Source organism: Cuculus canorus, chromosome 27, assembly GCF_017976375.1.
Source record: "Cuculus canorus isolate bCucCan1 chromosome 27, bCucCan1.pri, whole genome shotgun sequence".
Taxonomy (NCBI): Eukaryota; Metazoa; Chordata; class Aves; order Cuculiformes; family Cuculidae; genus Cuculus; species Cuculus canorus.
This window is the reverse complement of record NC_071427.1, coordinates 6,583,898-6,605,466: the sequence shown is the minus strand read 5'-3', so window position 1 is coordinate 6,605,466 and position 21,569 is coordinate 6,583,898. Positions and strand designations below refer to the sequence as shown.

General features: G+C 61.6%; 4 protein-coding genes across 19 annotated transcripts; 1 reads left to right on the top strand and 3 right to left on the bottom strand.

The window, feature by feature from the left end:
- Nucleotides 1–64: 64 nt before the first annotated feature.
- On the bottom strand, nucleotides 65–1,902 carry LOC128849271 (CTD small phosphatase-like protein 2-B). 4 transcript variants are annotated; one of them, XM_054050378.1, is made up of 6 exons: nucleotides 1,791–1,902; nucleotides 1,406–1,468; nucleotides 1,213–1,292; nucleotides 1,014–1,140; nucleotides 809–904; nucleotides 65–710 (listed from the first exon to the last, which is right to left on the bottom strand). In XM_054050378.1, the coding sequence occupies exons 1-6, from the start codon at nucleotides 1,857–1,859 to the stop codon at nucleotides 648–650; spliced, it is 498 nt and encodes a 165-aa protein (XP_053906353.1). In that variant the 5' UTR covers nucleotides 1,860–1,902; the 3' UTR covers nucleotides 65–647. The 4 variants fall into 4 exon arrangements, with proteins under 4 accessions (XP_053906353.1, XP_053906350.1, XP_053906351.1 ...); XM_054050375.1 differs by having other exon boundaries at nucleotides 1,014–1,292; XM_054050376.1 differs by having other exon boundaries at nucleotides 1,014–1,292; nucleotides 1,378–1,468; nucleotides 1,791–1,836.
- Nucleotides 1,903–1,961: 59 nt separating this feature from the next.
- ADAMTSL5 (ADAMTS like 5) lies at nucleotides 1,962–8,372 on the bottom strand. Of its 9 annotated transcripts, none has more exons than XM_054049803.1 (14): nucleotides 7,965–8,151; nucleotides 7,055–7,136; nucleotides 6,812–6,972; nucleotides 6,532–6,592; nucleotides 6,343–6,451; nucleotides 6,120–6,247; nucleotides 5,906–6,029; nucleotides 5,238–5,321; nucleotides 4,532–5,061; nucleotides 4,223–4,451; nucleotides 3,902–3,973; nucleotides 2,291–3,821; nucleotides 2,113–2,206; nucleotides 1,967–2,037 (listed from the first exon to the last, which is right to left on the bottom strand). In XM_054049803.1, the coding sequence occupies exons 1-12, from the start codon at nucleotides 8,042–8,044 to the stop codon at nucleotides 3,508–3,510; spliced, it is 1,974 nt and encodes a 657-aa protein (XP_053905778.1). In that variant the 5' UTR covers nucleotides 8,045–8,151; the 3' UTR covers nucleotides 1,967–2,037; nucleotides 2,113–2,206; nucleotides 2,291–3,507. The 9 variants fall into 9 exon arrangements, with proteins under 9 accessions (XP_053905780.1, XP_053905773.1, XP_053905776.1 ...); XM_054049806.1 differs by having other exon boundaries at nucleotides 4,532–4,695; nucleotides 7,965–8,150; XM_054049804.1 differs by having other exon boundaries at nucleotides 1,969–2,037; nucleotides 7,055–7,118; nucleotides 7,965–8,149.
- On the top strand, nucleotides 5,068–10,454 carry LOC128849221 (inactive serine/threonine-protein kinase PLK5-like). Of its 5 annotated transcripts, none has more exons than XM_054049809.1 (9): nucleotides 5,097–5,241; nucleotides 7,418–7,536; nucleotides 8,930–9,037; nucleotides 9,299–9,415; nucleotides 9,502–9,631; nucleotides 9,695–9,782; nucleotides 9,851–9,946; nucleotides 10,030–10,228; nucleotides 10,305–10,454. In XM_054049809.1, the coding sequence occupies exons 1-9, from the start codon at nucleotides 5,229–5,231 to the stop codon at nucleotides 10,452–10,454; spliced, it is 1,020 nt and encodes a 339-aa protein (XP_053905784.1). In that variant the 5' UTR covers nucleotides 5,097–5,228. The 5 variants fall into 5 exon arrangements, with proteins under 5 accessions (XP_053905787.1, XP_053905784.1, XP_053905788.1 ...); XM_054049813.1 differs by lacking the exon at nucleotides 5,097–5,241 and adding an exon at nucleotides 8,297–8,399 and having other exon boundaries at nucleotides 7,444–7,536; XM_054049812.1 differs by lacking the exon at nucleotides 7,418–7,536 and having other exon boundaries at nucleotides 5,068–5,241.
- A 63-nt stretch (nucleotides 10,455–10,517) lies between these two features.
- THOP1 (thimet oligopeptidase 1) lies at nucleotides 10,518–21,455 on the bottom strand. The gene is made up of 13 exons (XM_009568276.2): nucleotides 21,142–21,455; nucleotides 19,788–19,991; nucleotides 17,942–18,090; nucleotides 17,156–17,263; nucleotides 16,367–16,469; nucleotides 16,049–16,209; nucleotides 15,770–15,905; nucleotides 15,301–15,667; nucleotides 14,456–14,657; nucleotides 14,163–14,349; nucleotides 13,584–13,712; nucleotides 13,166–13,302; nucleotides 10,518–13,067 (listed from the first exon to the last, which is right to left on the bottom strand). Exons 1-13 carry the CDS (start codon nucleotides 21,371–21,373, stop codon nucleotides 12,909–12,911), a joined length of 2,274 nt encoding a protein of 757 aa, XP_009566571.2. The 5' UTR covers nucleotides 21,374–21,455; the 3' UTR covers nucleotides 10,518–12,908.
- Nucleotides 21,456–21,569: the final 114 nt, after the last annotated feature.

Below are 21,569 nucleotides of genomic sequence, written 5' to 3'. Positions count from 1 at the left end.
CCTCTAAATCTGCCCCCCCCTCCCTCCGCAGCAGCAGGGATGAACACCCTGGCAGCAGCACAGCGGCAGCTGCGCCCCGGCACGCGGCACAGCACTGCGCAGGGCTGGGATGGGCACAGGGAGAGCAGCCAGCTGGGGCCCTCCCGGGGACACTGGCACCGCACGGGGCTCAGCTTCCCAACCACAGGACCCCATCGCCCTGGGGCACAGCTGCGGCACGGCAAGGGGAGCGGTTTGTGCCCCCACCTGCTGTGCCATCCCCAAATGCGAAGCTGAGGGGTTACAGAAGAGAGCAAAACCTTTGTCCAAGAAGTGTATAATCACCCATGAGAGAGCCCTTGGCTGGGCCTTACAGAGCACAGACAGGAGGGAGCCAGGAGGGAGTTCTTCCTCAAAAGGCAGTCGGGAGGCTCTCCCCAGCCCCGTGCCAGGCTGGGATCCGTGCCTCGCAGCTGCTGGAGGAGCAGAGCAAAGCGTGGTTGCAAACACCAATGCCTGTGAGTGATGGCTTTGCCCAAACACCGTCCAGCTCAGGGCTGTGGGATGAGTTGGATCCCAGGCACACCAGAACATCTCTCGTGGTGCTGAGCACCACCAGACCCTTCTGAGGGAGGTTCTCCGTCCCACTACCCTCCATCCAGGCTGGTCTAGTCCTCGGTGGGCAGCTTGAGGTGCGGGAACCGGTGCTGGATCTCGGTGCGCACGTCATCCTGCACAGGGAGACACCAGGATAGGGGAGGACTGTCTCTGGAGCAGCTCACACTGCTCTGCCCCTGTCCCCGCCTCATCCCCAGCCCCCTGTCCTCACCAGCCAGCTGAGCTGTCCCAGCAGTGGGGTGAGGCGCAGCAGTTCCTCGTCCTGGGGGTCCCCCCACCACCTCGGCACTGGGATCCAGTTGGCAGCCTGGGGAGAGAGGGCAGACGCTGGCCACAGAGGAGCCACGGTGGCCGTGTTGCTCCCGGGGGGCTGATGCACTGGAACGTCCCCCAACAAGAGCCAGTGGTGCCGGTACCTGGGTGGAGAAGCCCTGGATGGTGTGGTCCAAGGCCACCGTCTTGGCCAGATCCCTGCCCAGGCAGGTCAGGTCCTTCCAGTAGTAGCCACGAGCGCAGAGGCAGTGCTGCTGGGAGAGGCAGTGCCTGGAGGGGGAAGCAGAGCCCATGGGGACCAGTCGCCAGCACAGCAGGGGTCCCCAGCAGGGTTTCACCAACCTGATCAGCTTCTTCTTGGAGTCCAGCACATCCCAGACCTTCTCAGCATAGTCCTGCTTTGCGGTTGTGAAGATGAAGATCTGGGGAAGCAAGTGAAGGCTCATACATGAGCTGCCCGAGTCCCACCACCCCAACAACAGGGCACCTCACCAGCTCCCTGCAGACCTTGGGGGAACATGAGGACTTCAGGTACCTCGTAGGTCTTGGAAAGGGTCTCCAGGAACTGCTGTACATGAGGACGCAGCTTCACGTGGACCTGGAAGGGAACAACATCACCAGGCAGCCTCAGGAAAACAGCAGTACCCATGTCCTGACACCAAGGTCCCCCCCAAGAGAGGGACAAGCACCCCAAGCAGGATCCCAGGAGCTCCTCTGCCACCCTAGGAGGATCCCAGGAGCCCCTCAGCTACCCTCAACCCTAGGATTTCAGCCCTTGGGTGCCCTTCCCCTCCCTCTATGAGTCCATGGTGGCCACACGGATGATGTGGCTCTTTGTCACCATCCAGCAGCCCCAGGTCACCGCCCTTCCCACCTCCCTGCACCTCAGCATCTCCCAACGCCAGCACACAGGCACCCACCTCGTAGGGGTCTCCCTGGAAGACAGTGGTGATGGTGGCCACAGCCCCTCTGCGCCATCGGGCGAGCATGGAGGAGCAGACCAGGACCCCCTCCTGCAGGCAGGGAGCAGAGTCAGCCCCATCCCCATCCCCATCCCCAGCCCCACAGCCCCCCCAGCTCACCAGCTCCAGCACGAGGGTGCACTCTGGTGCGCTGCGGGTCTTTCGGGGACCAGCCCTGCTGGGTGCTGGGACAACTGGGACCAGCCTGGCCGGAGGAAGGCAGAAGGTCAGGATGCTGCAGAGCCAGGGGGCTGCAGGGACCCCCACCCCACATACTCACAGGCTGGGGGCAGCGGGGTCCTGGCACTCATCCTCAGGGAGCCCCGAGAAGTAGGTGCCCTTGTAGCAGGGCTGCAATGGGGGGCTCGCAGGCTCTGTGGGGCACAGGGGTCCCATCAGCACAGCCTGGGGCAAGACTGCTTCCGCAGGCAGGGATTGCTGGGGGGACAGCCGCTCACCCCGTTCCGTAGGGCAGGGGGAAGCAGACGCTAGCCTGCGACGCTCTCCATCGAGACGCAGCTTCGCCATCCGGCCCTTCCCGGGGGTCACAGGCATCAAGGTGGGACACGGGACATGTTCCTTGGGATCCCAGCAACGCTGCCCCCCATCCCCTTCTCTCTGCCGGCTCTTGGCCCGACGGTGAGGCCCAACCCTGGGCACCGAGAGCCCCAGGTCCCCTCTGCTCTCCCAGCGCGGCCTCTTTGCACGCGGGGTCACCATCTCCAAACCCGCCATGTCTGGGGCAGACCAACGGGGACACCCCAGGAGCAAAGCAGACAACAAACCCTCAGCAGCCCCAAATCAGCCATAGGAGTGGGAAGGGCAACTTTTATAGGGAGGAAGCACCTTTCTATTCATCCCAAGGTGCCTTCACCTGTGCTCCAGAGCACCTGGTGTCACCCAGGCTTTGCTGGGGCGAGCTGGGGAGCCCAGCGCAGACCCCCAGTCACTCCCAAGGATCATCTCTGCCTCCTGGTCATTAATTATCCATTATACTAACAACCCTCTGGCAGCTCTCACCCAGAGCACCCCAAATCGCCCACCCCAGGTTCCTCCCACCTGCATCCCCAGCCCCCGTGCCCAGTTTGGGAACAGTGACACGAGCTGGGAGAGCTCAGCCCTTCTCTGGCTCTGAGCCCACCCGAGATGGTGGAAGCCCACCCAGCAGCGCTGAGCGGGGGGTGCGCCCCGGGGTGGCTGTCCCTGCAAGGGCCCCGCAGTCAAGTTATGGGCGCGGGGGCTCTGCCACAGGGAGGGACCCACTCGCCTCCGCCGGAGAGGAGATAAGTGGCAGGTTCCTGACCTCGAAAAGCAGAGCCTGGCAGGTGTCCATCTGCGGGACACACTGCTGGGTGGGGGCTCAGCGGGGGGGTGCAGGATGAGATGCCCCTGCCCGGGCACCTCGGGGTGGGGAGGGCAAGGATACCCTGGGTCAGCTCCAGCCAGGATGGGGCACGCAGCGAGGGAGGCGATATATGGGTTTATTTTCTGCAAAAACAATAAATTACCCCCCTCCTCTCCCCACCCCCAACCAAGTGGACCCCAAGGATGGTGCCGTGCCCAGCGTGGGGCGGACGGAAAGGGCTCAGCTCACGGCTGGAGCGTTTCCAGCCCTGGGTTCACCCTCGGGGTCCCACCGGCCGCCCCCTCTGGGGCGATGGAGCCCATGGGGGGCTCAGGGTGGTCGCGGCTGGGGACAATGCCGAGCTGCCTCCCGCACAAGCCGGTCCTCGCGGGGCGTCCACGGCCGGGCGTAGCCATCGTCGCGCAGCAGGATGCGGTTGAGCGTGTGCTCGTGGTTGACGTGCCGCTGTGCCATGAGCAGGTACTCGCCGCCCTCCCGGAGCGGGGGGCAGTCGCACGTGTTGGGCACCCACACGTATTCTCGGCGCACCAGCGGGAACCGGTGCCGGTACGGGGTTTTCACCTCCACCTCATAGCGCGTCTCCTGCCCCACCAAGCGCCGCGCCAGGATCCAGCCCTGGAAGACTGTGGGGCGAGCATGGGGCACCCTGAGCTGGGCTTTTCCCCTGGCATCGCCCCGAGCCCTTTCCCGTCCCCGGCCTCACCGAAGTCGCTCTGGCAGAAGTGCCAGATGCGTTGGGAGCGTCCCTTGGGCGTGTGGCACCTCCCGCATCGCACTGTGGGGCAGAGCTGCAGCAGTTTGGGGGGCAGAAGGACAGCTGCACCCCCAAACTCCCTCCTACAGCGCTGGCAGGGCACACTGGGGGGTTGTACAGAGAGGGGGGACACGCTGGGCTCCTTAGGGGTTTAGGTCAGAGGGTCCTTTTTTAGGGTCCCCAATTATCGGAGAAGCCTTGGGGGTCTCCAGACCCTCCCCACAGCCCAGGGGTGCGGGGGCAGTGGGGACCCCGCGGGGGAGCAGGCACCTGCAGCAGCTCCGTCCCCGCTGCGGCCGGGGGGGCTCCGCAGCGGCCGCTCCGTGGCAGAGCCCCCAGGCTGGGCTGGCGTCACGGGGGGCTCCCGGGGCGGGGGGATGCCGGCCCCCCGGGGCTGGGGCTGCCGCAGGGGGCTGGTGTCACCACGGCCGGGCTGGGGGTGCCCGTGGGGCAGCCAGAACTCGTACTCGATGCCAGGGTTGGGCTCCTGCAGCAGGACCTGGGTGGGCGAGGGCAGAGCTGAGGGGAGCGATGGGGGGCGCCTGCTTTGCCCCCTGTCCCGCGCCGCCCTCCCCTCACCATCAAGTGCAAATCTTCATCCGTGGGCCCAGGCACTTCCAGGCTCTCGGTGCCATCGCGATCCCGGGCGTAGAGCAGCCGCGTGCCGGCCACCTCGTAGGGCCCCGGCCAGGCGATGGACCAGTCCCCGTTGAGCACGTAGCGCCCATCGCTCGTCATCAGGGCTGCGGGAGGGAGCGTGGCCGAGCACTGCAGGGTGCTGGAGCCCTGGTGCTGGGCTGGGCTGGGTGCAGCCCGGATGCCTGGGTCCCCACCGGAGGCCTCTCCCGGAGCAGGGAGGGCAGCGTGGGCTGGGAGAGCTGCGCTCGGGGCTTGGGAGAAATCTGTTTTCTTGTAAGAACTTGGCTTTGGTCCCAAGCCGGAGCCAAACCCCGGCGTGCAAAGCGCTCCCGAGCCCCCCGGCCGTGGTCCCAGCGGGGAACAGGGCCCCCTGACTGCATCGGGACGGGGACTGGAGAGGGGCCTGCGCGCCCTGGTCCAGCGGTGGCCGCTCTGGCCTCGCTCCAGCTCCTTCCCGAAACCCACGGCCGCTGGAAAAGCGCCCCGAGAGCCGGCGAGTTCAGTGAACCCACGATGCTGAAAACGGCATCAGGGCTGGGGAGCCGGTGTGGCACGGCCGCCTCCAGCCCTGCCCTGCCTGCACCCGCGCGTGGCACCAACCAGGACCAACTGGGATGGACTGGGACAAAGCCAGGACATGTCCTACCCAGGTAGTTGCGGCTTTTGTCCGTCACCTTGATGTGGGTGGCCCCAGCCGGGATCTTGGTCACGTTCATGTACCCAAAATAACCTGGCAGGGGGGACAGAGTCAGGGCAGGGGGGGCAGGGAGAAGGGGGACGGGGCTGGGGTGGAGGTGACCGGGCACAGGGGAGCTCTGGGTCAGCCCCGTTCCAGGCACCAGTGGCATTAACGCAGCCCCCCATGTGCTGGGACATCGGGGGCACGCAGCGATGGCCCTGGGGTGTCGCCAGGGATGTCTGCCCTCATGGGCGTCATCATCCTCACAGCCTGGCCAGGCACCCCATGGACATGGGACATGGACCGCACGGTACCCCCAGGGACCTCTGAACACCCTTAGGGATGCCGTGGACCACGGAGGCGCCCCAGAGATCCCCCACTCTGCCCCGAAGGAGCGAAACCCTCTACCATGAGGCAAAAGTCACCCCAGTGAGGGGTCTTCTCCGAGCCCACTGTCCCTGTCCCCATGTGCTGGGGACAGGGAAGGATCAGGGATGACGTCCCAGCAGCAACGGGGCAGATGGAGGGGGGGGACCCTGGCAATGCCTCGGGGACAGAGATGGGGGCGGGAGGACAGGGGAGCCAAGAGCCAAAGCATTCACCCATGGAGGGGGCCGGGGCAATGGTTCATTCACCGGAGGAGGGGTCCGCGCCCTGGAAGAGCCGATGCACGAAGAGACATGTGTCGTGGCCACCACCGCACTGACCGCAGGCGTCGGGCCTCGCGCCCGAGCCCAGGATCCCATCACAGCCCACGCTCTGCGGGGAACCGAGAGACACCCTCAGGGCTGGGGTTCAGGGGCTGGGGGTTGCGGGGGTCGCGGGGGTCCCAGCCCCACGCACACCCACCAGGCAGCGCCCGCTGATGCAGAGGTCTGGGGAGCCGGGGCCGCAGCGGGTGCCATCCAGCACGCGGCCGAAGCTGTAGTAGAAGTTGTGCCCCACGGCCAAGCAGTTGAGGTCGCAGACGTTGGGGGCTGCCAGAGCCGGTCAGGAAGGGAAGGGGGTGACGCCGGTGGCAGCTGTGGCTCCCAGTCATCCCAGCGACGCCACCCACCATCCCCGGGCTCACCTCCGTGGAAGGGCACCCAGCGGTACCGCGCCGTCGTGCCCAGGACAGGTTTGTTGTCGTAGAGGGAGCACTGCATGGCACGAAAGGGCACCGAGCCACCGGGGCAGCCCTGCGGGAGCAGCAGGATGGGACCCCAGGGACTGGGACTGGGGTTGGCCATACTGGTGCCATCACCCTCGCCACGCTCACCTGGAGCTGGCAGAGCCGGTACTGTCGCGGGTCGCCCGTGCACGGCTCCTCCTCGGCAGACCTATGGCCACGGCATCAGCACGTTGAGGCCGGGACACGGCACCCCACGAGCACCCCTGCCTGCGCCCCACGTCCCACAGGGCGTCTCTCGCCATCTCTGGGGTCAGGAGCCACCGCGGGGCTGGGGGTGCCGTGCGGAGGCAGCGGCAGAGCTGTGCTGGGGGCTGCGAGGCCAGTGGGGCTGGCTCGAGGGGTCCCCGCTGCCCCGTCCCCCACTCACCGCAGGCACCTCCGGGTGCGCAGGGCGACGCCGTCCCCGCAGGAGCTGGAACAGGAGCTCCAGGGTCCCCAAGATCCCCATGCGCCCCGAGCCGGCTGCCGTCGGGGCCGAGCAGGGGCTGGGGGCTCGGGGACCCCCGTCAGTGTCCCCAGGGCTGGCTCCTGTGTGGAGGAAGGTGACGGTGAGTGGTGGGGCTGGGCTGGAGCAGCCCGGGGGAGCTGCTGGGCACCCCGAACCCCTCACCTGCGCGGAGCCAACGCTGCAGCCCAGGTAGAGCCAGGCCAGGAGCAGCAGCCGCCACGGCCACCTGCGGGAGCAGAGAGCGCTGAGCACCAGAGCGCCCAGGGAGGTGGGGTGTCAGCGGGGTGACCCACATCCCAGCATCGGTGCCTCCCGCGCTGCCGGGTGCGGATCACCGTCGTGTACCCGGTGGGGACCCCAGCGAGGGACAGGATGGACACAGTGGAAGGGTCCCTGGCAGGGATGTGGGCCCAGTGCTGTGCGGCAACACCGTAGCCTCCGACCCCGCGTGGGACCGGCAGAGTGGGTGACACCGAGCAGGCGACGCCGAGTGGGTGACGCCACGTCCCACACATGTGCCCGCAGCCCCACCGCGCCCGCGGCCCCACGGCAATGGGATCCCTGCCTGCCAGGACAGGACCAGACCTGCGCGGCAGGGTGGGACTCTGCGTCGCTCCATGGTCAGGATCCGGCCCCACTGTGGGGTGAGAAGGGCAGGGGGTGCTGGGAAGCTCCCTAATCCCAAATTGCCTCACACTGGAGCATCATAGCCCCTCAACCCAGGGGTGCAGGGGGGTGCAAGGGGCGTGGGGTCCCAGCCCCACGTTGGAGAATCCTCCAGCCGATTCGGTTTCCTCCAGCCGCGTAGCTCCCATGGGGATTGGGGGGTCACAAGTCACCGCCCCACAGTCCCAGACACCTGGGTGACCCCAGCAAGGGATGGGGGGGACAAGGGGGTCGCGGTGCCATCGCTTCGGAGTGATCTGGAACCCAGCAAGGGGTGGGTGATGCCCAGAAAGGGGTACAGACTCCGTGTGCCTCAGTTTCCCCACGGGAGCAGAGCTGATCCCAGGGAGGGTGGGGTGGATTCTTTCGGAGTCCGAGAGGTTTTAAACGGAAATTAGGACCTTACCCAGCACCGTGGGGTCCCCCGTGGGGAATGGGACCTCCCTGACCCCTCCACCGGGCCATGCAGCCCCTCGGTGGCTCCATCCCGGCGGTGGCTGCGGAGACTCGGGACGATCGGGCATCGCCTGCACAGCTCTGGGGGGGCCGGGCGAGGCTTCCCCCCCTCCTTCGCCTCCCGTCCCTCCCCTGCGTTATTAATATCCAGCCCCAAAGGTGCGCCCAGCCCTCCCCAGCCGCCCGTTAACCCTTCAGGGCCCGGAGAACAGAGCGTAAACGGGGCGGGGGGGATCCTGAAGGGTCGCTGATGCTGCATTCACCATATCCATGACCCCCCAGGACTCCCCCAGCCTCAGCTGCTCAGGGGAAGAGGCAAACGGGATCCTCCCACCCAGTTTCATCCTGATCAAGGACCCTCTGGTACCCCTTGATGCTGAGTGGGGTGAGGAGGGGGTTGATCCCACCAAGGGTCCCTGCTTAGAGCTCGGTGGATGCAGCAGGATTTGCTGAGGGAGGGCTGCTCTCTGGCACTCCCGTTCTGGAGCTGAAGGGGTTAAAGGCGTGAGTGTCCCTTGGGATGTCCAGAGTCCAGCAGAATGGCGCAAGGGTGCAAGAGGGATGAGGTCCCAGGGTGCTACATTGAGGACGTGGGGAGCGGGATGCTCTACAGGCGGGAACGGCTCCTTGGAGAGGTGAATTGCCCCCAATCACCCCCACTCCTGCACCCCCAAACAGCCCCTCAGCCCAGCCAGCATCTCCTCAGAGCTGGGCACTGCAGAATGGTCATCCATCCTCACCCCACAGGGGCTGCAGGGTGTCCCGGAGGTGTCCCGCTCCAAAGGGCACCCACCACATCCCCCATGGCAAAGGGGAAACTGAGGCAGCTGGGAGACTAGACACCTGGGACCCCCCTCTGCCAGAGTCTCACCCCAGCGTGCCAGGCTGCTCATTCCCACGGGATTGTCCTCGCAGGGCGCCTTTGGGCGCTGCTTCCAGCTGATGGAGTTGGCCACCGGCAGGGTCTACGCAGCTAAGGTCATCCCACGAGCCCGTCTCACCGTGGTGGGCATCGCGGAGAGGGTGAGTCCGGGGGCCACACAAACTCCCCAGGGAGGGGGGATGACGCTCATGGGGACCCCACAGCCCTGCCCTCCCCACTCTCCTGGGGGTTCCTATCTGCATCTTCCCAGGGGTGTGTGATGGAGGTGCCCAGATCCGGAGGGTTCTCTGGGTGGGTGGGTGGGGGGGGGTGTCCTGTCCCCATCTCCCCATGGGCACGTGCTGGGGGTCCCCAGATCCAGAGCGTTCCCTGGGGGGGCTGTGGGGCTCACATCAATGCAGGTGGAGCGGGAGCGGGAGCTGCAGAGTCGCCTGCGCCATCGGCACATCGTCCGCCTCCACCGGTACTTCACTGACCACAGCCACGTCTACCTGCTGCTGGAGTACTGCAGCCGGAGGGTGAGCCAGCGCCTGCACCCCAGGACCAAGCTTCCCTGTGCCAGGGCTTCGCTGGGCTCTGAACAGGTGCCTCGCTCCATCCCCAGACCCTCGCCGACATCCTGCGGGCCCGAGGGAGGCTGACGGAGCCGGAGGTGCGGTACTACCTGCAACAGATCATCTCGGGGCTGCGCTACCTCCACGGCCAAGGAATCATCCACCGGGACCTGAAGCTGAGTGCGTGGGGCAGCGGTGGGGCGGCGGGAGGGGGAACCCGCTAGGGCTCATCTCCTTCCACAGGTAACTTCTTGGTGACAGAGGAGATGGAGGTGAAGATCGGGGATCTGGGGCTAGCGAGGCGGGAGGCAGCAGCCGGCCGGCGCTGGGGGTGAGTGCGGTTGGTGGCACTGCCGAGGGTGCTGCCAGGCTTGGGCCTCATCCTGCTCCTCTCCCCAGGGCGCTCTGTGGAACACCCAGCCACCTGGCCCCAGAGGTGCTGGACCGCAAGGGACACGGGGTGGCCTCAGACATCTGGGCGCTAGGCTGTGCCGTGTAAGTGGGGACCCAGAGGTCAGGAGGGAGGGACGGAGAGGAGGGGGTGCTCCCAGCCCTGCTGAGCAGCCAAACCCCCTCAGGTACACGGTGCTGACGGGGAGCCCCCCCTTTGAGGCAGCTCAACGGCAGGAGCTGTACCAGCGCATCCGGGCAGCACATTACCCGCTGTCCCCGCACCTCTCGGCCCACGCGAGAGCCCTCATCGCCCGCCTGCTGGCCCCCGATCCCACAGCACGGCCCAGCCTGCAGGACGTGCTGGATCACGGCTTCTTCACCCAGGTGGGGGGGCTGGCGAGGGGCACGCAGCCCCAGGGACAGAGGGGGATGGAGGGAGTCACTGCCTCTCGCTCCACAGGGCTTCACACCGTACACGCTGCCGCCCCGCGCCTGCCGCTCGGTGCCCATCTTCATGGGACAGGTCCCACTGTGCAGGCTGCTGCACGGGGCTGCCACCGCACTGCGGAGAGGATGGCTGTGCCAGGACTTACCCCCCTGCCACACTTAGCCAACGGCCCTCTCTCCTCGGCAAAGAAGCAGCTTCCTCAGCAGGACCCGAGCCATGGAAACATCCACTTAAGAAAACCTTTATTAGTGCTAGGAACCGTCTAAAATCCAGTCACTGAAACAAGCAGGGTGGGAGGTGACCAAAGGGCACACATGGACCAGTTTTGTCCTTGCAAAGGTGAACAGGAAAGAAAAAAACAAACAGGACCTTCTCTTTCCCCACCAGCTTTGGTCGGGATGGGGATGAGGAGCTGATGGGAGAAGATGCAGCTCCAAGGAGGCCAGTGTTGCTCCCTGGGTCGGGGAAGAGCAGCGCTTAGAGCAGCACCAGATCCCCGCTCAGCCTGGCTGCAGGGGTTACTGGAGGGAGGAACAGTTATGTGTGGCCTGGGACGGAGGGAGGGAAGTGCACAGTTGCCCTGTTCAGCTTCAGTTCTCCCACCCTTGACAGAAGAGGTCTGCAAGAAAACCCTGAAAGCTCAGTAAAACATGACTCTAAAAACACCCACAGCGTCAACTTGAGAGCACCCGGCCCCACGCCGCTGGCACACGGGACGGACACTCATCTATGCCTAAAAACAGAGGGTGGGGACAAAGACAAGGTGCTCATCATGGCCCCAGCGAGCACCAAGGAGCTGCTTTGCTGCTTACGGACCCGGTCACACGTCAGCACAGGAGGGGACTGGTGACAGCGGTGGCACCAGCCTTCCTGTGGCACCAGGGAGGTCTGGGGGAGGGAGGCAAGAGCAACAACTTTGTCTGCACTTGGGATGAGGTTTCTTCCAACGCTCTTATCTGCGGCTGTGGGGATGGAAGCCAGAGCCGCTCCGGTGACACAGCTCAAAGGAGAAGAGAAGTAAAGAGAACAGCACAGCATGACGGGGAGCTGGGTGACCCTGAGGAGGGATGGCAGCTCCCAGGCACTGCCCTGGATGGGCTGGTGGGTGCCAGCACAGCACTCAGCCTCTCACCAGCACCCTCCATCTGCTCAGACTGTGGAAAAGCTGCAGAGACCAATCCTCAGCCCTCACACAGTGTCACACAGAGTAACCAAGGCTGGAGGAGGGGTGGGACATCAGAAAATAAGATCTGCTCTCTATACCCCACTGCCACGAACCCCTCATGCCAGTGGGAGCCCACAGCTCCTCTCCTCAGCCCTTTGGTTCCGAGAAAACAGCCTCCCTGCACACTCACTGCTAAAAACCCTTCTCAGCCCCCATATGATTCCTACGTGAGCAAAACCAGAAATGCGCCTTTGCCCTTGGGGTCAGTGCTCCCCTGCGGCAGCTCCGACCCACAGCTCTGCACGCATCGGCTGAGCTGCCGTCCTGCCTGCCCAGGAGAAACAGCACCACAGAGGTGAGCGTAGAGGCACGCTGTGTGCTGGCAGCAGGTTTAGGGCTTTTGGGGACAGGGGCAGAGCCGGGGGGAGCTGGTGGCACAGCCGAGCTGCTCCCAAGGCTGGGCAAAGGGCTGGCTGCCGTCCCCCAGCTCGGCGCCGCACCCAGAGCCCATGGCCTGGCACAAAGCCCGCTTGATATTTTTATCCCCGGCATCCGTGTTGTTTGAAGCTGTCCGCTTTATTTTTTTTCCACAGCCTTCCCCTGTCCCACCCTGGCTTAGAGGTGACAGCAAGAGCACTGACCCGAGCCCAGAAGGCATCAGCTGCCTTTGGAGGGGTCCCAGCAGCTCTGATATGGCCTGGGGGAAACCACAGCCTCCTGAGGACGCCTGGCAGTGTGCGGGGGGGTCAGGCCATGCTCTGCAAATCCCTTGTTTCGGGGACTGCAGGCAAAGCTGCGCTGCCTCAGTCCCCCAACCTCCCCACCTCCTCTCCCAGGCAGGGACATCCGAGGGGCTCAGGGTAGGACGTTCCAGTAAATGCAAAGGGTTTTAAGCTCTGGAATCTCCCCATCTTTAGTCCACAGCCTCCGGCTGCCTAAAGATGGGAAGAGAATGATTCCCAGCACAGCTGCTCAAGCTGCTTGTTTTGTGCTCTGAACAGCAAGTCTGCCTCAGGGCACAGAAGAAGCTGAGCCCGGCAGTAAGTCTCCTTGGGAAGTCTTGTTTCTCAAAGAAGGGATTTTAAAACAACGATTCAAATGGGGCAACTCTTCTCGCCCTCCTCCCCAGCCATAAACGAGGCCGAAACTCACCCTCGTGCAGCAATCAGGTTCAAAGTTCAGCCAATTTGTGTGGGCCACGGACAGCCCCATCCCTGGTGGGTGAGTGACAAAGGTGATTCCAACTCCTTGGAAGAGCTGTCACCACAGATCAGAGCTGAACCTGGCTCCTGAAGTGCAGGGTGAGCTCGGAGCAGGACCCTGGAGGAACAGCTCCAGGCCGCAGGTGGCCCAGGACGTGTTTGGTGACAGAAGAACTGGGAATTGCTCGGCCTGAGGACTGGGGTGGAGGCAAAGGAGCTGGCTCGACTCAACGGGGCTGAAGCAGTTTCTCAGCAGGCTGAAGGCAGCGAGTTGCTCTCCACCTTCAGTCCTTTGCTGGCCAGGAAGGCATCCTGCTTGGGCTCACGGCCCAGGAACTTCCTCAACATGTCGGAAGCATCCACGGATCCGCCAGGATGCAGGATGCAATTCCTGTAATCCATGCCCACCTGCAAGGAGAGAGATGCAGGGAGGCATAGGACACCCACTCGCCTATGGATGCTGCAGCCCCTGCTGAGACGCTGGCTGACCAGGATGTTCTCCCTACCTTACAGTTCATGATTCCCTCCTGCTTGAAGCGCGTGTGGAACATATCCATGGAGTACACTTCGCTCCAGAGGTAGCCGTAGTACTGGGCATCGTAGCCTCCGGCCAAGTGGCCAAAAGTAGCGGGCATGTTCGTACCTTTGTGACAAAGGAAGGGAAGGGGCGTTAACGGGAAAGGCTGCTGGAACTGCTCACAGCACAGAAAAAAACCCTCTGTGCTGTAAATGTGTCAGAGCAGGCACTGGGTCAGCTTCTTTGCAACCCCAGGGGAAACAGGGAAGAACTTCCCAGCTGCTCTTGTACAGTTTCAGCCATGCTTTCCCTGGAACCCGCAGAAACCATCCCACTGAGCCATCCTGAAGCCTCAGCCCTTCCAGGGCAAGCCTGGAAAGACAGTGGGATCCTCAGTCCCCAAGTACCTGGGGTGGCAGGGACACCCAGCACCTCCTCACACAGCCGGGCAAACACCTCCACGGGATCGGCCTTCGTCTGAGTGTGCAGTGCCTGGTCCACCTTGGCCAGGACAATCTGACGCAAGTTGAAGAGCCCTGTTCCCAGAAGAAAGGAACCAAACTGAGTTTCCGCCTGCAGGCAGGAAGGTCTCCAAGGATGGGTTACTGCAAGGAAGGCTGGGAGACTCCCATAGTTCTCACCATGCCAACGCCCAACCTGCTTCCCCACACCAGCCCAGTGCAGCAGTGCCCACCCTGGCCTAAGCCACATCCTCTGCCTACAGATAATTCCTGCTTCTCCCTGCATGTCTTCTCACTGTGCCACCACCCTTGCTTTTCCCAGATTAACAGCAGGCAGATGTGGTTCCTTCTCCCATAAACCTCTCAGCCCCCATAGGAAGCAAGACAAAGCCTTTCCTTTCCCCAGCCAGGTCACCTGGGTTCCCCTTCCCACACACAGGGAACACCATGGGAAGGCTCTGCCCTCACTGGGGACAGCACACAGCCCTCACTCCCCTCCTCACTCTTCCCTCCACAGGGGCTCACCCGTGTTTGCCTGCCGGGATCTAATGAGCTTCTCCAGTAGCTCATCAGGGATGGGGCTTCCAGTTTTGTAGTGCCTGGACATGCGCAGCAGCGGCTCCTTCTCCCACACCCAGTTCTCCAGCATCTGTGACGGTGCCTCGACAAAGTCTCGCTCCACGTGTGTCCCGCTGAACATGGCAAACTCCGCCTAGGAGACAAGGAAAGCTCAGACCATGGATCATTTAACCCTGCAGGAGAGCACAACAGGAGGAAAGGTAACAAATCCACCCTCTTCCAGCCCAGCGCGGCCTCACCTGAGAGCAGAGCTGGTGCATGACGTGCCCAAATTCATGGAAGTAGGTCTCCACTTCATCATGCTGCAGCAGGGAAGGTGCATCCGGCGTGGGCTTGGTGAAGTTGGCCACCATGGCAGCCACTGAGATTTGCCGGCTGGAGTCTGGCAAGAGGCAGCCTGGCTGCAGGCCGAAGCAGGCTGCATGCCCATACTTCCCTTCCCTAAGCCAAGAATAAGAGACCATTACATGGACAGCCCCCGTGTTACGCTGTCCCCCATGGCCAGCCAGGAGCCAAAGCGCAGGGCAGCAAAGCCCTGGGGATGCTGGAATTCACACCAATCCTGTGCTCCTGGGACAGGGCTCAAGGGCTCCCTCAGTCAGTTTCCAGATGACACCAAATGGGGTGGGAGCATCGATCTGCTGGTGGGCAGGGAGGCAGGCAGGGCTCAGGCTCTGCTCCCAAGGAGCAAGCGATAGGACAAGAGAAAATGGCTTCAAGTTGCACCAGGGGCAGTGCAGACTGGATATTAAGAAAAATTTCTTCACGGAAAGGGTTCTTGGGCACTCGCAGAGGCTGCCAAGGGCAGTGGTGGAGTCCGCATCCCTGGAAGGGTTCAAAACACACGTAGACATTCTGTTACTTCGTGACATGGTTTAGTAGGAATGGTGGTGCTGAGCTGACGGTTGGACTGGATGAGCTCAAGAGGTCCTTTTCAACCTTAGTGATTCTGTGACAGCCCTGTTCCAGAACATACTGCTCCCTGTGCCAGCGGGACAGCCTCTCCTCTTCCACAGGTGTGCGGCAGATTCTGCTCCTGCCACCCCAGCCCTCCTCCCTCTCTGCACCTGGCCCAGGGCCTCACCTTGGGTACAGGTCCAGGTAGAATTTGCCAATGGTCTCCCCAGAGGAGGCGTCCTTCACCGTGTAGAGCTGGACGTCCTCATGCCAGACCTCAGCCTTCTCCTCCAGGTGGAAGGTGAGGCCCAGCAGCTCCTGGTAGATGGCCAACAGGCCTGTAGTGACCACCTGCATGGGGAAGTATTCCTTCAGCAGGTTCTGGTCCACGCTGTACTTGGTCTCCTCCACCTGGTTCATGTAATAGCGCATGTCCCAGGCATTGATGCGGTTGTCAAACTCCAGGCCACGCTTTTCACACTCTTTCTTTTTCAGGTCCAGGATCACAGACCGTTCCTTCTCCCCGAGGGGTTTCAGCTTCTGGGCCAGCTCATCTAGGAAAACCAAGGCAGACACGGTGAGTGCCCAGATCCGAGAGCAGAACAGCCAGCCCGGAACACATCCCTGCCCTTCCCCTTCACAGCCACACACCGTACCCAGGAACGTTGCCACTGTCTTGCTGCTTTTAGCCATGTTCATCTCCAGCACAAAGTCTGCATGCGTGTTGAAGCCCAGGAGACTGGCCTTCTGCGCCCGCAAGTCCACAAGCTCCTTGAGGATCAAGCAGTTCTCCTGCAAGGCAGTCATACATGGGATGAAGTGGGAGACGCAGGGGAGAAAGGAAGCACGAGCCTCAGCATGGAAAGAAACACAAATCTCAGATGAGACCCTTCAGTGCACCCCATCTGGCAGAGCCTGCAGTGAGGCCCACCTACCTCTTTGCACCGGGAGTTGAACATTTCTTCCACCTTCCTCCTTGTCTCGGGCACGTAGCACTTCTTCAGGAGAGGGAAATAGTGCGGGTATTTCAAAGTGACTTTCAACTTGCCATCCTCTGTCTTCTCCAGGGAGTTCAGGAAGTCCTCAGGGAGACCTCCTGAGAAAAGAGCAGACAGGATTGGTGGAGAAGCCCAGCCTCTCCAGAAACACCACTTCTGGGACTGAGAACAGGAACAAGCTTTTTCTCCTTGGCCAGAGGAACACAGGCATTCAGGACCACGCCAGCAGAGAAAAAAAGCCTGAGCGCTCCATACCTAGTTCCTCCCTCGAGAAGGGCAAGAAGGTGGTGTCCTCATTGAGGTTCTTGTTGAAATCTATGCAAAGGACGCTCAGTTTTTTCTTAATAGCTTTGATTTTCTTTAAAACAGAGATGAAGAGAGAAAAGTCAGTCTAAGAGGGAAGTCAAACAGCACCGTTCACTGTCTCCCACTGGCAGTCCGCCTGCCGAGCTGCCCAGCTCTGCCCTTGGCTTTCATTCAAACGCAACGTTGCAGAATTAATTGCGCACAGGCACTGAGCTCTCAGCTTGGAACAGGCTTCCTTTGATCACACCTGGTAGGAAAGCAGCCACCTCAGCAAGGTTCCAGCTGGCTCCTGCCCACTTGGGAGCTGCAGGTGTTGAAGCAACAACCTCTCTTATTTCACTTTACCTTCCCTTTTATTTTTAACCCAGCTTCCAGCTCCTTCGCTGGGTCACGACAAGGGACCCTGTGCAGTGCAGCACCCAGCCTACTCATCCTGACCCCAGCTCCAAGCGGGCTCCCTTCCACAGGCGGGGACCAGGCACTCCTTCTGCTCTGTCTCTGTCACCCCAGCCAGTTGGGAGCCCCTCAACACCCAGCATCAACTCCACTTTGTGAAGTTATCTCCATCCAATGAAAAGGAAAAAGAGAAACACAAAGACATCACCCAGCACCCCCAAGTCACACGAATCAGCAGAATTCAGGAGCCTGAGCCGCAGCCCTCTGCTCTAACGCTGCACCATCCTGTTATCCCAGCAAGGCCTCCTCTACGTATGCTCACTTAAAGCTCCATGATCTTACCTCCTGCGTTTCCTCGGGGAGATGCAGACCGTTTCTTTTACCCAATTTGATCAGCCTCTCTAGATATCTCTTTGCTTCAGGCTTCAGTGAAGCGCTCTCTGCTTTCTCCTGTAGAACAAAACCCATGAGCACAGTGAACCCCAGTATCATGCTCCTGGAGGAGTTGGGGGTTATTGCAACACCAGTGACCCAGAAGCAGAGGGAAACGCCCCACAGGAAAGCTTTGGTTTGGTGCATTACTTTCTGCCAAAGTGCTTTAAACACCTTGCCTTTATGCCATGTCACAGCCCTTCTCCAGGCAGCCCCAGCCCCTTCCCGAGTTTGAGTTTGCTAATGCCATTTTACCAAAGGGGTAAGCGAAGCCCTGAGGGGAGCAGAGCCCTCAAACTCCAACCGTCCAGTTCTCGCTGGACCATTCCACCACGCTCACACGGTCAGTCAGATCCAGACTTGACTCAATATCATGGAATCATGGAATGGTTTGAGTTAGAAGGGACCTTAAAGCCCATGCAGTCCCACCCCCTGCCATGGGCAGGGAAACCTCCCATTGGATCAGGGGCTACAAGCCCCATCCAACCTGGCCTTGAACACCTCCCTGATCCAGAGCCCCTCCCCGGCTTTCCTGGAGCCCCCTTCAGTACTGAAAGCTGCTCTAAGGCCTCACCGAAGTAGCTTCTATCATTCAATTCTAAGTTCTGGGACAAAGGAAAAGGGTCTGTTGTGATTCCAGGTTTCAGTGCTTCACTCTGGTGTTATCACTGATGGAGCAATCTCCCCAGCACACACCTGGAGCCAGACAATCCTCTGGTACACGTCCTGCCTCATGCTCATCTCCACATCAAACTCCGAGAGCTTCTTGTCAGCCTCAGTGCTAGCTGCACGGATGTCTTTGCAAGGAGAGACGTGCTGAGGGAAGTCCAGCATGTTCCGACGGACTGGAAAGACAGAGAAGGGATTACAGCGAAGGCAATAGCTTCATGTCCCAGAATTACCCATGAGTGGGAGTGTAGACAGAGAGTCTGTGTTAACTGGGAACCAGTTTGACGGCCCTGGCGCCTGACCTGCCCGCCTACATGGCTGCTGTGGTCAGACAAACCCAGAGCTGTCCCCTCTGAGCAGCACCCGTTCACCCCTTCCTCACTGCCGAGCAGATCTGTCCACTGATCTCCCACTATGATCCCTCTTTCTCACCAAACTCACATGGATTTCATCCCTGTGAGACTCCAGTACCTTTGCTCCAGCAACAATTTGAGGAATTACAGGACTTCCACATCGGGAGGCACACATGCAGCATTGCTGTGTGTCTCCTTTCCACAGACGATCAAGCTAAAAGCAACACACCTCTATAACAGACATTCCTCCAAAGCCACCACATCCCAGCTGTGCTCCGTCCTGACTTCATTTCCATTTCAGGGAGAACATTCCCTACCAAAATCACTGCAAAACCTCAAATAACACAACTCCATCTGGAAGGCACTGCCCTCCAGGCACCAGAACTCTCCACCCAGCAGAAGGTGAGCAGGCAGCTACTCCCTGCAGCCCAGGGAAAGTGCTGACGGTTCTGCTGAAGGGAACACCACCCCTGCTTAGTAAGGCTTTTCCTCTTATTTGGGGAAAAAGAAATGGGAAAAAAGAAAGAGGAGGCTAGCGGGCTGGATTCTGCTTCCCAGAGCCACCTCACACACAGGTGGTCACAGAATCCCAGAGTGGTGGGCTTGGAAGGGCCCTCTGGATGCTTCAGGTCCCTCCATTCCCGATGCTGGACTTTCTCCAGGGCTCCCAGCCTCTCTCTTCCTAAGAGAGATGCTCCAGCCCCTCCTCATTTCCTTGCTCTCTCTGGGCTCTCTCCAGTCATTCCTGGCGTTTCTGGAGCTGGGGAGCCCACAACCAGACACAGGACTGGGATGAGGCCTCCCTGGGGCAGAGGGGAGCGGGAGGAGAAGCCCTCTCACCTGCTCCCCATGCTCTTCTCCACACACCTCAAGATCACCTTGGCTTCTTGGCTTGGAGGGACATTCCTGGCCCAAGATCAGCTTGAAGTCCACCAGGACTCACGCTCCTTCTCCACAGTTGACAAAACTGTGAGGAGGGACTGGAGGAGGCTGCGTGACCTGGCCACTCCTTTGCTGTAAATAACGAGCTGGAGAGACATCACAGCCTGCATCTCCTGCCAGCACGATGCCACCGTGTCCCGTTACTTCATACACAACCCCCAAACCGACAGCAGTGTTTAAACAAGGCACACGAAGAGACATTTGCCTGCTGCCTTTGGGATGGTTATAAAGGAGCTAGAGATTCCTCAGATCATCTGAACCCATTCCGACAATACAGTTTGTTTCTACTAATGCGCCCTGACACACAAAAGCAGGAGACAACCTGGAAAACCTCCCGCAAACCATTCTGCTGCCAAAGCAGCGGCGTCACTGGAGCACCGTCCTTGGTTTGGACTCACTCTTCCGTTCCAAATCTGCTCTGTTCTTCATACTTATGGCTAGCGGGATAACCATTAACTGGGAACAAACCCCACAGTGCTGAGGGAGCCCAGAGAGAACAGCACAGAGCACAAACAATGAAATCTTAACCACTCCAGGCTGATTTCCTGAAAGCCAGCACTACCTCTTGCTGTACATACCCGTATATTCTACCTCCACATCTGCCAGGGCCTTGAGAGTGTTCTCGTAGGACACCTCGCCCTGCTCCTGAGAGCCCACCCGGTCGTAGACGAGTTTGGTCCTCTCTGTCAACTCGGCGGCCATGGTTTCGATCTGCTCAGCTGTCAGGTCCCATCTCAGCTGGTTTGCCAGACGCCGGGGCGACTGGCTGTCCACAACGTTACCTGGGAATGCAGGGAGGAAACTACCTGTCAGGGATCGTCCCACATGGGCTGGAAAGAAACCTGAGCTCTACGGCTGAAGTTCAATAACACCACTTTAAGGAGAGACCCAGCAAAGAAACCACACTGAGGGCAACCAGGTTCCTCAGGGAGCTGGCAGCAACGAGCAGTTGGATTATTTCCCAGGCAGTGTTTACAGAATCCCAGAACAGTCAGGGCTGGAAGTGCCCTTTGGAGCTCATCCAGTCCCAGCTCCAGCTAAAGCAGGATCACCTCACGCTGGCTGCACAGGAGCATGTCCAGGCGGGTTTGGATTTCTCCAGAGAAGGAGACTCCACACCTCCCTGGGGAGCTGCTTCCAGTGCTCCAGCACCCACACAGGAAAGAAGTTTCTCCTCATGTCCAGGTGGAACTTCCCAGGTTCCAGTTTGTGCCGGGTGCCCCTCGGGCTGTCGCTGGGCACCACTGAGCAGAGTCCGCCCCCCTCCTTCTGCCCCCACCCTTGGGATACGGATCAGCATTGATGGGATCGGCTCTCAGCCTGCTCCTCTCCAGGCTGAACAGACCCAGGGCTCCCAGCCTCTCTTCATCTCTGTTCCCCTGCACCGGGCTCTTTCCAGTCATTCCTGGTGTTTCTGGACCTGGGGAACCCAGAGTTGGACACAAGACTGGGATGGGCCTCTGTGAGGCAGAGCAGGAGGACAACCTCCCTCGCCTGTTCTCCACTCTTCTCCATGCACCCCAGTATCCCCTTAGCCTTCTTGGCCACCAGGGCCTAGTGCTGGCCCATGACCAGCTTAGAATCATGGAATGGTTTGGGTTCGAAGGAACCTCAAAGCCCATCCAGTCCCACCCCCTGCCGTGGGCAGGGACACCTCCCACTGGATCAGGGGCTCCAAGCCCCATCCAACCTGGCCTTGATCCTCTCCAGGGATAGCGCAGCCACCACTGCTCTGGGAAACCCATTTCCAGCGCGGTGCCCTCCAGGACCTCGGGTCCTGCCCCGCGCAGCTGCACCCCCTGCGCCGAACTCCGGCCCCGGCCCGTGCCCCTCCCGGTGCCGCCGCTCCCGGCGCGGGGCGGGAGCTGCGGAGGGCCCCGGCATCTCCCTCCGCCCTGGAGGTTCCTCCCGCGCCTCGCCCCGCCCCAGTACCCGTAGGGGGGGCCATGCCGGTAACCCCGCGCTGCTGACAAGGCCGGGATGAGACCGCGCCGGCCGCACGCACGGACCATGTGCCCCGACCATAGAGACGGACGGACGGACGGATAGAGCGGCCGCAACAAGGGATGCTGGGAACGTGGAGGACCGGGCCGCTATCCCACTTCCCCTCGCTCCAACGACACCAGAGCGGGCGGCCCAGCTGCCTGCACATGCGCAGCCCCATCCCTACTCCGGGAGCGGCCTCAGCAGCGCCGCAGGCCTGGGAGCAGCGGCGTAGCCCGAGCCTCCGGCCCCTCTCTATGGTAGAACTAGGGCGGAGCGAAGACCGCACTTCCGGCCTCCGGTGCCGCCCCCGAACGGCAGGTGTTGCGCATGCGCCTCTTTTGAGTGCGGTGGGCGGGCCGGGGCGCATTGCGCAT

Coding starts and splice junctions, on each gene's coding strand:
- LOC128849271 (XM_054050375.1), bottom strand. CDS start 1,859: ATGCTCGCCCGATGGCGCAGAGGGGCTGTGGCCACCATCACCACTGTC. Junction 1,469..1,790: donor TCCAGGGAGACCCCTACGAG/GTGGGTGCCTGT, acceptor GTTCCCTTCCAG/GTCCACGTGAAGCTGCGTCC. Junction 905..1,013: donor TCCAGGGCTTCTCCACCCAG/GTACCGGCACCA, acceptor CTCTCTCCCCAG/GCTGCCAACTGGATCCCAGT.
- LOC128849221 (XM_054049809.1), top strand. Junction 7,537..8,929: donor GGATCCGGCCCCACTGTGGG/GTGAGAAGGGCA, acceptor TTGTCCTCGCAG/GGCGCCTTTGGGCGCTGCTT. Junction 9,783..9,850: donor GCAGCCGGCCGGCGCTGGGG/GTGAGTGCGGTT, acceptor TCCTCTCCCCAG/GGCGCTCTGTGGAACACCCA.
- ADAMTSL5 (XM_054049798.1), bottom strand. CDS start 8,273: ATGCAGCATCAGCGACCCTTCAGGATCCCCCCCGCCCCGTTTACGCTC. Junction 5,322..5,905: donor GGGCGCGGACCCCTCCTCCG/GTGAATGAACCA, acceptor CCCCCCTGCCAG/GTTATTTTGGGTACATGAAC. Junction 3,822..3,901: donor CTTCTGCCAGAGCGACTTCG/GTGAGGCCGGGG, acceptor CTCGCCCCACAG/TCTTCCAGGGCTGGATCCTG.
- THOP1 (XM_009568276.2), bottom strand. CDS start 21,373: ATGGGGCTGCGCATGTGCAGGCAGCTGGGCCGCCCGCTCTGGTGTCGT. Junction 16,470..17,155: donor TCCCCGAGGAAACGCAGGAG/GTAAGATCATGG, acceptor TCTGTTTTAAAG/AAAATCAAAGCTATTAAGAA. Junction 13,303..13,583: donor GGGTGTCCCTGCCACCCCAG/GTACTTGGGGAC, acceptor TTTGTCACAAAG/GTACGAACATGCCCGCTACT.